Below are 16,909 nucleotides of genomic sequence, written 5' to 3'. Positions count from 1 at the left end.
GACCAACCCAGGTTCTGGATGCTGGTGCTGGGAAAATAGGTGCAGCAGGACAAAACAACTCTTAGTAGCGAGTTGTTCCTTTTTCTCACTGCTTTGGATGAACAGTCTAAAGATGGGCTGAGAAAGGGGGCGGGGAGTCGCCTTCTCCCTTACAGACGCATAATGGAAGGAGTATGGTATGGCCACAATGGTAAGTCCTGTCTGCCAAAGAAAATGTTCCTGTACTATGCTAAATTGATTTTTGTCTTCCCAGTTCTTATTCGTCTAGTTTATTCTGCTCTCCTGTACACGGTACGTTATCACGATGCTTTCGTTTACTTTGGCGATAATGGATCATGAACGCAGTCTCACTCTCTCCCTTACAGGTGTTTGTGTGTGTGTGAGAGATGCTGTCTGGCTGAGTCTTAGAATAAACCTTTTTTTTTTTTTTTACCCTTGCCTCTGAGTTATTTCATAGCACTGCAATTGCATTATATTTTTTGAGCCCCTGATTAGGTATCTTGAGTTCCTTGAGAGAGAAGGTGAATATTGTGCCAATATTCAGCAGTATAATAGAAGTTGGGTTTTTACTTTGAGAACACCAGAATTTTGAAGCTGTTTATGTGCTTAATCAAGGTGATGTGACTTGTGTTGATGGAGTGAAGGACTGTCCTTTAAACAGGCTGGCTCACTTCCATGCTACAGGATTTCTACCTGGTTTTCATGAAAGAATTGTACCTGTGGAACTCTGCCTATGCCTCTTGGATCTGATTTCTAAAAAGTATTTTACATTGAATTACCTTAATTGTAGAATAACACTTCCCTTTCCATGCTGTGACACAATGAATGGACAATACAAACCAACTTGGAACCATAGGTGCAATGGACATGAGAACTGAGCACTTCTGAAATTTCTTCCACTGTAGCTAGCTAACATTCCAGAATGTGGAAAGGCTTGGCATATAATCCTTGAGAAGTCATTGAGTTGTTATGCAGCCCTTCAATCACAACAGAAACCCTGTGCTACCTCCATGCCAAAATTTCTGACCACTGATAGCTGCTTTTAGAAGTGCTTCCTTGTATTAAATTGCACCCTAAACATCATTATTTGAAACATTACCCTATGCTGATCAAAACATTTGGTCCCCCACGAGAAATTTGGACCATAAGGTTTGAGGCAAAATACTTTAAAAAGGTGATACATGATTCTGGTAACTTCAAAAATATTATGCACACTTTGGCCACAAGACATTAGGGCTATGATCTGGGGTTGCTGCAGTTGGTCAGGTCTAGGTTCAGCAATGTTATGTGCCCAAAGAATGAGGTCAGCTGACTACCTGAATATACTGAACGACCAGATTATTCCATCAATGGATGTTTTCTTCACAGGCATATTCCAAGATGACAATACCAGGATTCATTGGGCTCAAATTGTGAAAGAGTGGTTCAGGGAGCATGAGACATAATTTTCACACATGAATTGGCCACCACAGAGACCAGACCTGAACCCCATTGAGAATCTTTGGGATGTGCTGGAGAAGGCTTTGCGCAGTGTTGCAAATCTCCCATCAATACAAGATCTTGGGCGAAAAATTAATGCAACTCTGGACAGAAATAAATGTTGTGACATTGCAGAAGCTTGTGGAAACGATGCCATAGCAAATGCGTGCCATAATCAAAGCTAAAGGCGGGCCAACGAAATATGAGTGTGACCTTTTTTTTGGCCAGGCAGTGTATGTTTATTTGACAAAATAAAATACGTTCTCTGAAATGTGAAGTAGGGAGTTGTTTTAACACATTGTTTCAAGTTGAAACCACTAATGATTATTAGTTAAATAGCTTTTTGAGTTGAAATGAAGGTTGCCATCAAGTTAGGTTTATTTACATTTTTAAGGCAGCAGGTGACCTTGAGTTCTAAGTTTAATCAATGCTAAATGCTGCTAAAATTGAGGCCTACAATCAATTTCCAGGCCATTTTTTCCATTTATTTTTGCTTTTAGTATCTGCAAACAAGGTTTAAAAGACAGGTCCTTGTAGGAGCAATCAGTAGCATGTAAGGAAATGATGGGTGGGCAGAAAAATACAGGTTAGCAAGCTATCTGCAGTCTAAAACCCTGAGACTGAAATCCTCCCACCCAAAAACCAGTAAAATAAAAGAATAAAATGTTTTCTGTTTTCTAGAAATCATGAAATTCTGAATAATTTGTGACTACCTGTATCATTTTAACTCATTTTTTATTTTTGCGAGAAAAAACCACTACCCACAGATTGTATATCCATATCAATATTGGTAGTTACTATAGATGATGGTAATGATAATGTTACTAATAATGCAAAGTAAATTACCACAATTTTACTTCAATGAACTAGGCTTAGAGAAATACTACAGTCTACAAATGGACCAGAAAACACAATAATTTAAAACAGCAGGCCTATGAGCCTTTGTTATATGATTTATATTTTGGTTATTGAAGAAACTTTTAATTTATTATAGCTCTCGTCCAAAGAGTTGATTAACTTCCTTTTGTTAGCAGTTAAAATAACAAATTTGGTCTAGTTGACTGGGTTTCAGGTAAATGGCTACCATGAAGCCTTTGAATGAATAAATTTGTTTGTGTATCAAATGTGTTCTACTAATAAGCCCTAGGCAGTTGTCTCCCCGCGCTACCTGGTTTAACCGAAACACTTGTACTGTTGCCCAGCATCTGCTTTTCTGTCAGTGCAAATGGCAGGATTAACTTGCATGAAACTCTGATGATTCCCTTTCCGAATTTATTAAATCGCTTTTTATAGCATATCAGTTTCCAGCACCAGTGTCTTGTTAAGTAATTCAGTATATCTTAATGGTACTATATGTAAACAAAACTCACAAGAATCTAGAATGCTTTGGGTTATTTGCTCTGGAAAAGGCCACCCTCTACATTCTTCTGTTGAATTCATCTCAATATTTCTTTGCTTTTCTGTACATCTTCACACTGATTTATTCTTCTCCTCTCATATCCTCAGCACAAAGGTCCCCCAAAGGCCTCTGCATTTTGGATTTGATCTCAGAATCATTTTATTTGGCCACAGCAGATTCTGAAATAAGTACTAGTAAAAACAAAGAGAACATTTTCCATGTACTACAGACTATAGTGTGTCAAATCTGGCGTAGGCCTATATAAAAATACAAAACCAAAAATTCAAAAACAAACAGACAAAAAAAGCACTCAAAACAAACTGATATGGTTGACCCATAGGTCTCTTTTGCTGAATAATGTGGCTGAAGGCATTGGCTGTTACCTCTCACATATTATATAGGCCAGAATTTCAAAATCCTCATGGGCCAGGCAGGTTTTCACCTTTTCCTCTTAGAATATAACCAACAGATACCCTATTGCTTGGTCTCCGCTCAGTCTTCACATTGATTGTCATTACTAGATGTTCATAGCACTAAACTAAATTAACAATATAACACAGGCTACATTTTTGTAAGATGACAACGAAACAAGACTAAGATGTTAAGCAGTTTCAAGAAAAATGAAAAGAATAAGAAGCAGTTATTTTCATGAAATTTTCACTAGACTATTCATAATACAATACTCGAACTTCATCTAAAATGTACTGATCACAATATTTATATTAATTATAGCTTTGCTTGTCTGACACCAAATTGATTTAGTGGTTATATTTTTAGATTTACATGTTGTACATTTATAATATATTTTATATTTTTTAGTCTTCTTTAAAATAATATCCAGTGCAATAATCCATCGTTCATGCTCAGAAAAAAAGAAAAGAAAATCAGACATTAAATACATGGTGTCAAATAATTCCCTCCTCAGTCGCCCCGTTTTACTACAAGACTTGGAATTTCCATGAATTCTGATCTTTGTAGTCCAGGCAATCTGAGGCGTTAAAGCTGAGTTTCCAGGATGTTTGGTCCTTGTAATCCAAATAGTCGACGGCCCCAAAGCCAAGTGACGCCGCGGTATAGCCCTGGGAGGACAAAGATGCCGGCGATTGGCTAAAAGATCCTCCCAGGGGTGAAGCAGCGATTGGGCTGAGAGCACCCCCATTGGCGGACAGCTGCGGATGCATGGGAGAAAGGTATGAGCTGCAGTCTAGTCCAGTTAAGTATGAGGAGCAGCTCGCATAGCCCTGGGTGTAGGCTGGCGCCTGCGTGTATGTCATTGGGTAGGCAGTGGTTCGTTGCATGCATGAGGTGGTCGAGACAGACAGGGGGTCCGGCAGAGATGAGATAGAGGCTGGACTCCAAATAGAGACGGTAGCGCTGGCACTGCTGGAAATTGGAGTAACTGCCGTCCCTCGAACAGGTGGAGCTGGACTATAAGGCATGTTGGTGTTGGAGCTGGGTTCGGAAGCGATCTCTCTGGCGGGAGAGCCTTTCTTTTTCGACAGGCGGGGCTTTAATTGCCCGCTACTCTGTTGCTGCTGTTGACGGCACTTAGCGCGACGGTTTTTAAACCACACCTATAGTAGACAACAGGTCAGACAAAGTTTTATCCATTCGTAGATTTCAGTCGTTTGATTTCGATTTTTTAAAAAATATTATGTTACCGTACCAAAACCTTACCTGAACTCTTGACTCTGGGAGACTGATTTTTAGCGCGACCTCCTCGCGCATGAAAATATCAGGATATCGCGTTTTAGCAAACAGCGCTTCCAGGATGTCAAGCTGTGCGCGAGTGAAAGTTGTTCTCTCACGGCGCTGTTTTCTGGGAGTGTCTGGAAATGAGGTGTAGACATTAGACCTGCTGAGAGATGCTTCAATATTATTTTGTACAGTGTTCTTGAATTCGATATTTAATTAAGTCAAAATATCTATATTCTATAAACAACTGTTTTGGTTTATACTTTCGGCCGCTTCGCTGAAACAGTAACAATCAGGAATTTACAATTATAGCCCAATTATCTGTTTAGATGGTTTCATTTTTTCCCCTCAAAGGCAAAACAACAAATTTCTGCTTTTAAATAACAAGTTTGTAGAATGCCATTTATTTTATTAGGTCATCGCCCAGTATGAGAAAAAAAAAAAACACGGTGCAAGTTAAAGTTATTCTAAACCTTTGCGCGTTTACTAGGATATACACAAAACGAATTATAAGGTGGCTGTACCATCTTGAAAAACGAGTGTACGCTGTGGTAAACATGCTTTGATTGGATAAATAGAGCACGGCAAATAATCCTTATCCAACAAATCTTACTATTATTGAGACTAATATACACAGTTTGTCTAACACTAGTGAAGATGTTTAGGTTTTGTCGGGTGTAAAGGCAACCTGTGGTACACAGTGTAATTAAACTTCAAACCGTTATTCAGCAGAATTTGGATATACGCTTAGTGGGAATAGTGGGAATGTCCGGAAACCAACTTTGACACGATTTTTGTTGTACTGAGTAAAAGTGTAAAACAGCACCTAAATTATTTAGTGAAAAGATAAGCGCATCATTTGATTTTTTTTTGTTTTGTTAAATTATTATTATGGCTCATAGAGTTTAGTAGTCGCAATGGCATTTATTGTTGGTTGAGCGTCTACATTTCTGCCATCAAGAGTATCTCAATTGTTTTGGCTTACTTTTGTTATGTTAAAGTATTTTTGTTCCAGTTAACCTATTATTGCAACTTATTATACTGAAGCTACACCCACAATTCACAAATTTTACAAACGGGAAAAATAATTTCCCCTTAAAATGACACCTTGTCGCATTATCTCCTGCAGCGTAGTAGACAGGCTTTTCATTGATGCTCTTCTACGTTGTACTTCTAACTGATGGCTTTTCCGATTATTACGGGAGGTTGTAATTTTTAGATTTGCATACACTATTATTTCTCAATAGCTACATTCATTATATGCATGTGAAGCATACATAAATATGGTTCCTGTCGCCTCTGTCTCACTGTTTCTCTATTTTTGTCAGTTAAATGCGTCTAAATTCTATAACACAGGGAATCGTTTGTTTTAATAAACCTATAAAATCAAAATGTAAAACCACTTACTTTGATATCCGACGGCTGAGTGGAGGAGGTCCATACTCGAGCCAGAGAGCGTTAACCCGTTCACGGCGAAATGAGGCTGCTTAATGTAAGACATCATCCGTACGCGGCCTTTAAGCGCTCTCTCTCTCTCTCTCTCTCTCTCTCTCTCTCTCTCTCTCTCTCTCTCTCTCTCTCTCTCTCTCTCTCTCTCTCTCTCTCTCTCTCTCTAAAAAATCACACAAACAAAGTGGCTTCTGTCTTTCTATGCTTCTCTGTTCCTTTCTTCACTTTATTTTAACTATCGATTTTTGGTGGTTCCTGGTAGTTCGACAGTTTTCAAAATCCCTTTTCAAACAGATTCGACGCTTGTGCTCTGGAACAACTTTTGACTCGATTTTCTTTTCAGTTCGTTTGACGCACATCAAGTCTAGTATTCTTAACTACACTGTCCACAGTGCACATTTATTTTGTTTTATCCTAAACGTCCCTACCGAGAAACTGTGCATACCGTATATTGTCCAGGCCGTTCAGTGCTCCTTTAAAACAAGTGCCACGCACTACGCGCGACTGATTTGGTCTTGCTGCGGCTGTCCTTTCAGAGTAAAGACCCGCGCAGTTGTGAAATGTTAATGAGTTGGAGATAGTGCTGAAGACTGAGCGCACCAGCGAAAAGATCGGCTAATTAGAGACGAATTCTGTACAGTGTACAGACTCACCCCCCCCCCCCCCCCCCCCCCCCCCCCCCCAAGAATTTCATGGGCCTATTGGCCTTGAATAATTTGCCATTATTTAAATGTTTCTAGAATCAATCACCAGCATGGACAATTCGTCTATTAATAGTCCCGTTTCTCTAAAACTTCTATAGATGGGAAACAGACGTATTCGCAGTAAAATATAAGTTTATCTTTTCAGCTTGAAATGAACTATGAAAAGCCGCGTTGTTCTGTCTAAGCTTTAGGTCTGTCCCCTGCTTCTTTCGACCACAACTTTCCTAATAACAACAACAACAACAACAACAACAACAACATTATTATTATTATTATTATTATTATTATTATTATTATTATTATTATTATTCCTTAACAAACTTGTTACGTTTCGAAAACAAATGGCATTTCTGCTTACAAAACTTTACTTTTAATAGTATAAATTAGTATCAGTTTATGTTCTTGTCCACGAGATCAGTTAGCGCGTCTGTTAGCTATGAAAAGTTAATTCGGCTTGATAGTTAAAAACTATTATAAACGATTTATTTACACTTACTACAATCATAAGTTTACCATACTTTTTCATGCAAACTTAAAAAAAACAAAAACGAAAATAAAAGGAACTATTATGAAAACCAACAAAACCTCTATAAATCATATTCAGACCGCTCTGCGTGGACTTGTGTTTTACTCTGGTGGAATGGACTTTTGAAATAACATTTAATTATAACATGCAAATGTTATTTCAAGGCTTCGTTAAAAAGTCCACTAAAAGGACATAATGTCCAAAATGTTAAATGCATTGTATTTTGAGTTTACCTGATTGCTTCCTATACCCTAACCTCCAGACAGTTTCAGCGCGTCCAAGGCCGTCTCTCTGCCCTTAATTTAATCGGATTTCTTATAGTTTAAATTCAGTAGAGGCACTACAGCCTAAACTGTACAAGAGGTTTATCTGAATCTCTAAAATCAAAGAGGAGATATAAAGATAGGGAGAATATACCTCAGTGTAGATGAACATTTTAAAACTCAAATCTTTGAATCGTCTTTCGGTGGAGTCTGTCGACCCAACTGCAATTTACAGGTAGGCTGTGGTTCGACATTGTCTTTGAATAGTAGAAAGTTAGAAGTAACATTTTTGTCGATGGATTTGAAAGAAATTGGAATACACTAGTCTAATCGCCGGAAGGCAGAGGAGATTTGTTAGCTCGAAAACTTAAAACTCTGTTGCGTACTTAGAGACGTTAATTGTGTGGTATCAGGTGAGCTCACACATACTGTTTAATGCTGCAGTAAACTAATTTATATTACAATATTGCAGTCTAAACATTCTAATTGTACATAAATAAATTATTTTTCCCATTTTAATTTTGGTAATTTGTTAGAAATCTATTATTAAGTTTTTGGTATTTGTCTTAAGCCATATATACTATTTAGCTATATAGTCAATGGAAAATCAGTAGAACTATGCAAATACGTATTTTTGTTCCTCAGCATACGCCGATTTTGTTTGTTACGCCTGATACGTATGTACTATATATATATATATATATATATATATATATATATATATATATATATATATATATATATATAGTATTATTTTGTTATAAAGATAATTGTTGGTTATAACAGAATTAGTCTTAAATCCTTTACTTGTGTAAGAGATCCATTATCGTACAATCTTGGTCTTTTTAAGCAGGGCCCACGATTTAAAGCAAAAACGACTATTGTTGGCCTACAAACTTCCCTTTCTGTAGCTTGTAAATGCTTATGTAGACCCGCAAGTCTTGGTGTTTAACATGGATATTCAATACAACATAGTATTTAAATTTGAAGGATTCGCAGATTTTGAATTAATGCATACAATGACACAAATTCTGTATGTGTATCTATATGTTTTATAAATATTATTACTAGCATTATGTATGTATGCACGTATGTCTGTATTTATCCATCTGTCCGTGTTTTTTTATTTGTGTGATTGTCCTTTGGGAAATAAAAAAAAAGTAAAAAACGTGGCAGTAGGACCCAGTAGAGATCGAAATTAAGGACACAGCCACGAAAGAGGCTTATTGTTTATAATCTGAGCAGACAGCCCCGCGCCCCGACACACACACACACACACACACACACACACACACACACACACACACACACACACACACAGAGAGACAGACAGAGTACAACAAACTTGCATAGCTATATTTGAGTTCATAATTACTTTTACCTTGCAGTCTTTTCACATTTGTACTGGATTTTGAGTTTCAAAGAGAATGAAAACTGGACATCTGTTGGTTTTGGTCACTCACAATAGACAGTCAAACCATAAAGATTATCAGCATCTCATCAGAGTCCATCTTGAGGTTATATTGCAGATATATGATATATAATAAGACCTGGAAGGAAAAAGGCAACAAGTTCAAGTTCAAGTTCAAGTTCGGTTTATTCGTCACATACATAGTCATACACAGTATAACACGCAGTGAAATGGTGGATCAAGATCAAGAATGCGTCATATAGTGAGCTACAATTCTGGCATTATGTACTGTCATAGTGCTACAGATGGCTTGGTCAGTTTTAATTACACAGTCTTACTGGCATACAGAACAGCAAATGCATGCGCGTGCGCACACACACACACACACACACACACACACACACACACACACACACACACACACACACACACACACATTTCAGCCAATTTATCATATGCTTTTTTTTAATGATATGCTTTTTATAAACAATAAGTTTCTTACCTTGAGATAAAGAGAAGATTTGTACTCAGATTAATAGCAATGGATAGGACAGACAGAGCAGAAATCAATCATGTGGAGAGAGAGAAAGAGAAATGAAAAAGCCAAATCATAAACTTTTAGATGCACTTTGTACACTTTGTCCACGAGAGCGTGTGGGTTCTCTTATACAGTGAATAAAACCAATTGATTCTAGTATAGAATATAAAGGCTGATCTCAAAGGGTCTTGGGCACTATCAGAGTGAATGTTGAAATCACCAACAATAATCTCTCTTTCTAAGTCAAATGTTAGAGAGGAAATCTGCAAAGTCATTAATTAATCCTGAATGGGGTCCAGTAAAAAGTCTTAAATGACGAACACAGGGGTCAGCTCAGAACAAGGTGAGGAAAAGGCTACCTTGCTCTTTATAAGAGAAACTCCCCTATTTCATTTGCTAGGTGGTATGAGAAAGTTCTTGAGGGTCAAGTCTATGGATTCCTTTAGACATACTAACTTCACTGATATTGGCTTGGCATTCACAAACAACTCTAAAAGCATTCCACACTGTATCTTCACAGGTTACATCCACACTGCTAATAAAGAACTAGAAAGCTGATGCCATAGTAAAAGGTGAAAGGTAAAGGTGAAAAGTAAAAAAGTGAAAGGCAAGGCCACTAAAGGGCCAGTTTCGCATTATTAATATATCCAATTTTACTACTGTAACATTGAGAAGTTAAAGCAGGATGCCGGGACGAGTCACAAAAAATTGAAACATACATTTATTCTGACACGACACAACACAACGAAGACATAGCATGCAGCTTATCATGGTTATGCTCCATACAATGTGTCCATGCGCCTGTAGACACACACAAAAGGCATGAGTATACAACAAATAGACGCACCTGTAGACACATACATAAGGCACTTAGACACAGCACCCACAGAAAACTCCTGGGGCATGTCCTTGGCCCTACTGGACATACAGAGGGGCATGTTCGCCCCGGATCCAGACATGCTACTACATTCTTCCTGTTGCCAACCACCCAAGGAGAGCCCCAGAGGTAGTCCACCTCCTGGGCTTTGGGCAGACCTGTCCAGTATTCCTGGCCTTTGCTTGGAAAAGGGATAACACGAGCTATATCCTCGCCAACCAGACACCTCGCCAGCTCCACCAAACCAACTACACTGCGGTCCCCCTGGAGCCACTCGGCTCTCAGTGGTCCTAGCTTGGTAGTCCAAGGCCCCCCACACAAGAAATTCCAGGGGATGTTCCCTTCCTTCTCCAGAATGGCCGCAAATGCCAGTCATCCATGAGTATGAGACATGAGTATGAGACAGGCATGGACTCTGCCATTCTTCCTCATACTGGGAGGTCTAACATAAAGCCTGCTTTATGTTGGGTGGGCACCACGCTTTGCTGTTTGAAATATGTGTTTGTGTGTATGTATACATGGCAGCATGGGGTACGCAGTCCTGGGATGGATGGGGGTTCAGTCATGGACTGCTCCTTTGCTAACTATTCACGTGGTTCGGTCCGCTGTGTGCAGTGGGAAGTCATTGTATTTGTCTTGTTTGTAGCCACTCCATCCTTACTAGCACACACCTGCACATGGTTTAGTGTTGTTTGTCTATATGCATTTAAACCCCTCTTGGTGTGTGCACTGTTTTTGGTTATTGATCATGTTAGTGTTCACATTGCTCACGTTGCCTTTATTAATGTTCACATCGTTAATGTTATTCGTATGTGTATTCATGTTTATGTTATGTGAGTGCCTTTGTCGCCCGTGTTATTTAGCAAATGTTTGTCTCCGTCAAGGGAGTCTGTACATCCTGCTCCTTGCCCTGTGGCACTCGGGCCATTACAAATACATCATTACATTATTTCTCACAGGGATGATGACATGCCATGCAGACATTTGTTGCCAAGGGAACTTTTAAAAGGGATGTGGCAAAAAGGTCTACAGTTGGTCATTTAAACAGGACACTTAATTACTTATTTGTTGCTGCCTGTTAATGTGCTGCTGTCTAAGCAGCATCTGTAACAGTCATTTTTAAAATGGCTTAAATAAATTCCAACTAATCTGATGTTAATCAGAAAAATATCAGTGTCAAACTTGGATAACTAGGTAGCTAGTTAATTTTGAGATCATTAGCTAGTTTGTACACAAACTGCAATTATATGTTCTTTATTATACATCAATGATTACTTGATTCTACACATACATAAGAGGTTAATTTCTTTGATCATAACTTAATTTTGTCTATGTGGCATGCAAAAAAGTAATAGATGGCTATAAAATGAAGATGGTTTGGCAGGCGATGATCTTATTTTAGACACTAGCCATTGGGTGATGTAACCCCATCTAGAGCTGTAACAGTGTGAAATGATAATTAATGGAGAAATAAATTAAATTGACAGAGATAATAAGGTGAGAAATGTATCCATGTATAGTAAGTATTACATGTATATGTAAAACTTGTAAGGCTTCAGAAGTGGCCCTGTGCAAAAAAAGAAAACCCACACTAAAGAAACAAGGCATCTACATACCCTACAAAATGAATATACAATTCTACACATACTAACTGACAAACATGAACAGAACCCCAGCCCCAAAATAAACAACCTCTGATCTAAACCAACTAACAAAGAAACATACTAACAGTTCTAGAATCGTAAGGCTAATCAACTCAAATTTAGCAAATTCATATATATATATATATTCATTCCCCACTGACTCTCCAGGCTCTCCGGTCTTTTTCATTCAAGCTTGAGTCCTGCATAGTATCTTAGCTTTTCCCAGGACTGCTCTCTTCTGGGCCGAGGTCTTGGATGCTGTTCCTGGTATCTGTTGGAGCCATTTTACCAGTTTGGGGGTTACATCCCCTAATGCTGCAATTATCATGGGAACCGCAGTTGCGCTCACCCCCCACATCTTTTCTATATCTTCCTTCAACCCTTGGTATTTCTGAAGCTTCTCATGTTCTTTTTCTTAATGTTGCTATCACTCAGGATTGCCACACCTATCACTATGGCCATCTTCTACTGTTTGTCCACCACTACTATGTCTGGTTGATTAACCATTACTATCCTGTCTGCCTGTATCTGGTCCCACAGGGTCTTAGCATGGTTATTTCCCACTACCTTTAGGAGTGTAAGAGTGGACAAACTCATATATGGCAAAAGGCAAGGCAAAATATTATAACAATGCTGGACATGTACAAAGGCTACTGGCAAGTTCTATTGTGCTAATCAGCAAAAAGAGGTTTTCCAAGTGCCAAGTGTACTATACCAATTCACAGTGATCCCCTTCAGACTGCATGGAGCTGCTTTCATGTTCCAGTGGCTCATGGATGACAAAGACCAATGAATGAACAGGACTTTATATATACACAAACACTGACCCCCGAAGGAGTCCAGGAGCCAAGACAAAGAAAAAAAAGGGGGAAGAAGCAGCATTGCTGCTCCAAACCAACCCATAAATGAAAATCCTCCATTCTGTAGGGCACACTCTCTGCCATCACATCAGGGGAGAGTATCTCTGGAGGATTTTGGGGGGCTGTGGTCCAGGGTTGGATTCTGCAGAGTCCTACCTACCGTCACTGGACTACTGGGACTGGTACAATCATGAATACCAGCATCCAAGGTCAGACTCTGCCTGGTTCTACTATCCCCCCAGGGACTACCAGGAGCGTTATGAGGGTTACGACAGGAGTGAGGAATATGATGTCATCAGCCTCAGGTCAGGAACAGAATTCGACCACTTGGGGGATCCACCAATGGAGGTGGAGGACACCCACCAAGAGGATCCTCCCTTGGATTCATAGATCGGGGCAGCGGAAAGTGATGAGCCTTCAGCACCTAAAGCTCTACCCAAGGCCAGCCACTCTAGAGCCAGCAAGCTGCCCTATGTTACTTTCAAAGAGGTACACTCAGAGGACGCTCCCTCACCTAAGGCACGCAGCCTTAGAGCCTGTGTGCCTACTCATGCACGTCGATGAAAAAAATGGAGTCGTCCAGCGGTTCCCCCTGGACATGTCAGACTTCGTCTCAGTTGAAGGCTGGGACTGGCTGGGGCTCCTCTCAACCTCCCCAGACTCTTTTCCCCTCAAAATTGTGCTTTCTTATGTACCTGTGCCTATCACCGTCCATGTTCCCATTACTGTTACCATGCTAGTCCTTTTATGTCCTCTTATTTTCTCCCTTTATGTCTGTTCCCCTTCCTGTTAGTGTGCCTGTCTGTCTGTCATCGTTTTAGTCCCTGTCTTCCTTCCCTCTGTCCTGCTCATGCTGGTCCTTGTCGGTTCACTCCGTCCTCCAGCCTCACCGCTTGGTCTGTTGGCTGTAACCCGATAGGCTGGAGCACTGGGAGTCACGCAATTTGGGGGGGGGGGGGGTTTGTCATGGCATGGCCCCCTCCTTCTAGATGCCTCCCTGCATGTGTGTGTTCGTATGCATGGCCACACCCCTTCCGTGTATCACACATGTTCCTTGTTTTACATTGTTACTGTGTATATATAAAGTCCTGTTTAGTCATTGGTCTTTGTTGGTGTTTGACCCATGTCTGCTGTGCTTCAGCTAACCATAGGCACCTGCTATGTTTCTTGTTGCTCATGTCCAGTGATTATCTTTCGTCTTGTGTGTTAATAAACATCTATCACATCCTGGCTCATCTTGGTATCCTGCCTCGCCTCACATCACAAGTCACTCAAGGATCACTTATTATTCCATTTTAAACTCAGAACTCAAAGGTAATCACTCCCTAAATCCATCTTGATTTATCATTCTAGACATGACAATGACATGATGATCTACTCATCTGCTCAATTCTATATGTACCTGAGACACTGAAAAACCATCTTTATGGATGGTCTTACCTAAGATATCCTAATCCACAGCCAATAACTAATCCTTCCAGCTACTTCTGCTAATTAATTCACAGCTACCCAAACAATATAGCATTTAAAACCAAATTTCACAAGCAAAGATATAGTGTATGCCTTTTTTCTTCCACCCATATTTTCTCACCTCAGTCATCAAGTCTGCATGTTCTGCTTCTCCCTTTCGAAAGCTTCTGACCATCTCCAAATGTGGGTTGATGGGTTATAATCTGATCATAATGGGTCCTGGGTTTTCATGTGGCCAAATAAAATCCAAACATGATGCAATGTCTAATATATATGCCTCAAATATGCTAATATTAAATTTCCATGAATGCTCTTGTACAAACAGCACTATTTAGACTGGCCATTTACCCATTTGGTGTATTTACTACCATTTGTTGAATCTAATATGAATACAAAAATGTTCTTTCATGAGGCTCAAATTCTCAAGATGAGTCTGAAAGAAAGTGTGTAAATTTTGCTGTACACTGATGCTTAAATAAAGTTATCACTGCAAAATCTTTCTTTAACATACCTTAAACTTTGTTAGGTTGAGTTTGGACTTGCAATAATTTAGATATACTGTGCCCTGATGGCATGAAAAGAAAAAAAAGACAATGTTTCTAACCCTTACCCTAACCCTAGTTAAAATTAAAAGTACAGTTTACTTATGATAGATTATTATAAGAGGAAAAATGCTTTGGACCTTTTGGTATTTTTACAATCATATAAAATCCTTTTATTTTAATATTCAATATAACAAGAAAAATGCATACAGTGAAAAGTAATGATTAAGTATAATAAGTGAATGTAATGTAAGATAAAGAAGTGTGTTTGATTACTGCCAGCCTACTGTATATTTTCTATTCATAAAACATGATTAATCAGCTCATGGTCAATGCTGATTATGCTTGTGCCAAATGTACATATGCATAGCGCCCCACACAAATGCCATACAGTAGAACAAATGATTGTACACATTAATGAACATCAGCTTTGGTTTCCGCTTGGGACTTGTGTGTGTGTGGGGGGGGGGGGGGGGGGAGAGAGACAAATTTCATGCTGTAACTTTGGTTGGGGGTTGTGAGGTTGGATTAATGTAGCCATTGACGGGTAGGGGGTAGGGTGCATGCCTGTGTGTGTGTCTGTGTGTTTGTGTGTGTATACTTGTGTCCATATGGTATCAGACAGAGAGAGGGCACAGGAGTAATCAAGGAAGTGGGGCAACTGCCTAAGCTGAGCTGCATTAATCCTCCACCAACCTTAGCCACGTGCCACACAGATGCACAATCTGGAATTGCACGTATGGGCGCACACACACACTCATTCAAATCAGCACATATACATACAAAAACAACCACAGAGTCACAAGCACAAACATGGTGGTGAAGCATTCTTAACCATGCCATGGTAATGGCTGGTTGGTAAAAATTGTACAGATATCAGTGCATCAAACACGTCATGTGTCAGCATTACATCTCATTGAAAGTGATTTGCTACTCAATCTAGCCATTAGTAATTCTGTGCACAGCATAACAAACAGCAACTATTACACTTATAAATTCTAATAAATAAATGTTTCTAATAACGGGGGTGATGAGGGTAAATCATGTAAAAAAAAAACCCAAACAAACCAGCAAACCCACACACCCCCCTACTCTTTGTGTGCTTGTGATGCAGAAGACCACACAATGGTCCTCTGATGCCTAACTGGCAGTGTAATCCTAAGGAATGTGTCTAAAACACACTGCTGGACAAGCTCTTTCCCAACTGACGACCACATAATAGGCTACTGTTATACCCACACCACAAAAGCATCATGTGCTATAAAAACACAAGGACCTTGCAGGACTTCTCACAGTTCAAGATATTGCATGCGCTTGTGCTCGCTCGCGCGCTCGCTCTCTCTCTCTCTGTCTGTCTCTCTCTCTCTCTCTCTCTCTCTCTCTCTCTCTCTCTCTCTCTCACAGACACACACACACACACACACACACAAAATGTGTATTAATGTAAAATGTTTCTGTGTGATGATGCAGCAGCATGGTGGTGAGTGTTAAAATAGGTTACAGGGTTCACCACTTCACAGAGGCTTCCAGGTACCAAATCAAAGTTTTATTGCAGTACTAATATGCAAGAAAGGAATTCAAAATGGTAGTGAAGTACACAGAGTTTAAAAACAACAACAACAACAAAAAAAACAGGACATTTCAGACACTTCTGTGAGGTCCTTTAACAGCTGTGCAAGCAAAGTGCCTCTGAATTAGTAGGATGGGGAACCAGTTTTTATAAAATGTAGATATTTCAATGATAACATTTCTGGTTTTGTAAGTTTTGGACTGTTCTTCATTTCACTCCTTTTCTTGCCTCATATGTTTTGTCTGCATTCTCTCTGGATAATGACCTACACATGTTTTCTGACAACAGGTCTGGATTATCCCTTTGTTAATATAATGCACTTGGTTGATCAGCCAGAGGAGGATGGGCCCCCCACCCTTTGAGTCTTGGTTCTGCTCAAGGTTTCTTTCACATGCTTTTTCCTTGCTTCTTTCACCCCTTTGCTTGCTCACTGGGGGCTTGGACTCTGATATTTGCAAAGCTGCTTTGTGACAACTGTTGTAA

General features: G+C 39.5%; 1 protein-coding gene across 2 annotated transcripts; it reads right to left on the bottom strand.

Annotated features, from left to right (window-relative positions):
• Positions 1-3,816: 3,816 nt before the first annotated feature.
• On the bottom strand, positions 3,817-6,077 carry otx5 (orthodenticle homolog 5). 2 transcript variants are annotated; one of them, XM_027022947.2, is made up of 3 exons: positions 5,974-6,077; positions 4,556-4,733; positions 3,817-4,452 (listed from the first exon to the last, which is right to left on the bottom strand). In XM_027022947.2, the coding sequence occupies exons 1-3, from the start codon at positions 6,075-6,077 to the stop codon at positions 3,817-3,819; spliced, it is 918 nt and encodes a 305-aa protein (XP_026878748.2). The 2 variants fall into 2 exon arrangements, with proteins under 2 accessions (XP_026878748.2, XP_026878749.2); XM_027022948.2 differs by having other exon boundaries at positions 4,556-4,707; positions 5,981-6,077.
• Positions 6,078-16,909: the final 10,832 nt, after the last annotated feature.

Source organism: Electrophorus electricus, chromosome 15 (assembly GCF_013358815.1).
Source record: "Electrophorus electricus isolate fEleEle1 chromosome 15, fEleEle1.pri, whole genome shotgun sequence".
NCBI lineage: Eukaryota > Metazoa > Chordata > Actinopteri > Gymnotiformes > Gymnotidae > Electrophorus > Electrophorus electricus.
This window is presented reverse-complemented; position numbering and strand designations above follow the sequence as displayed.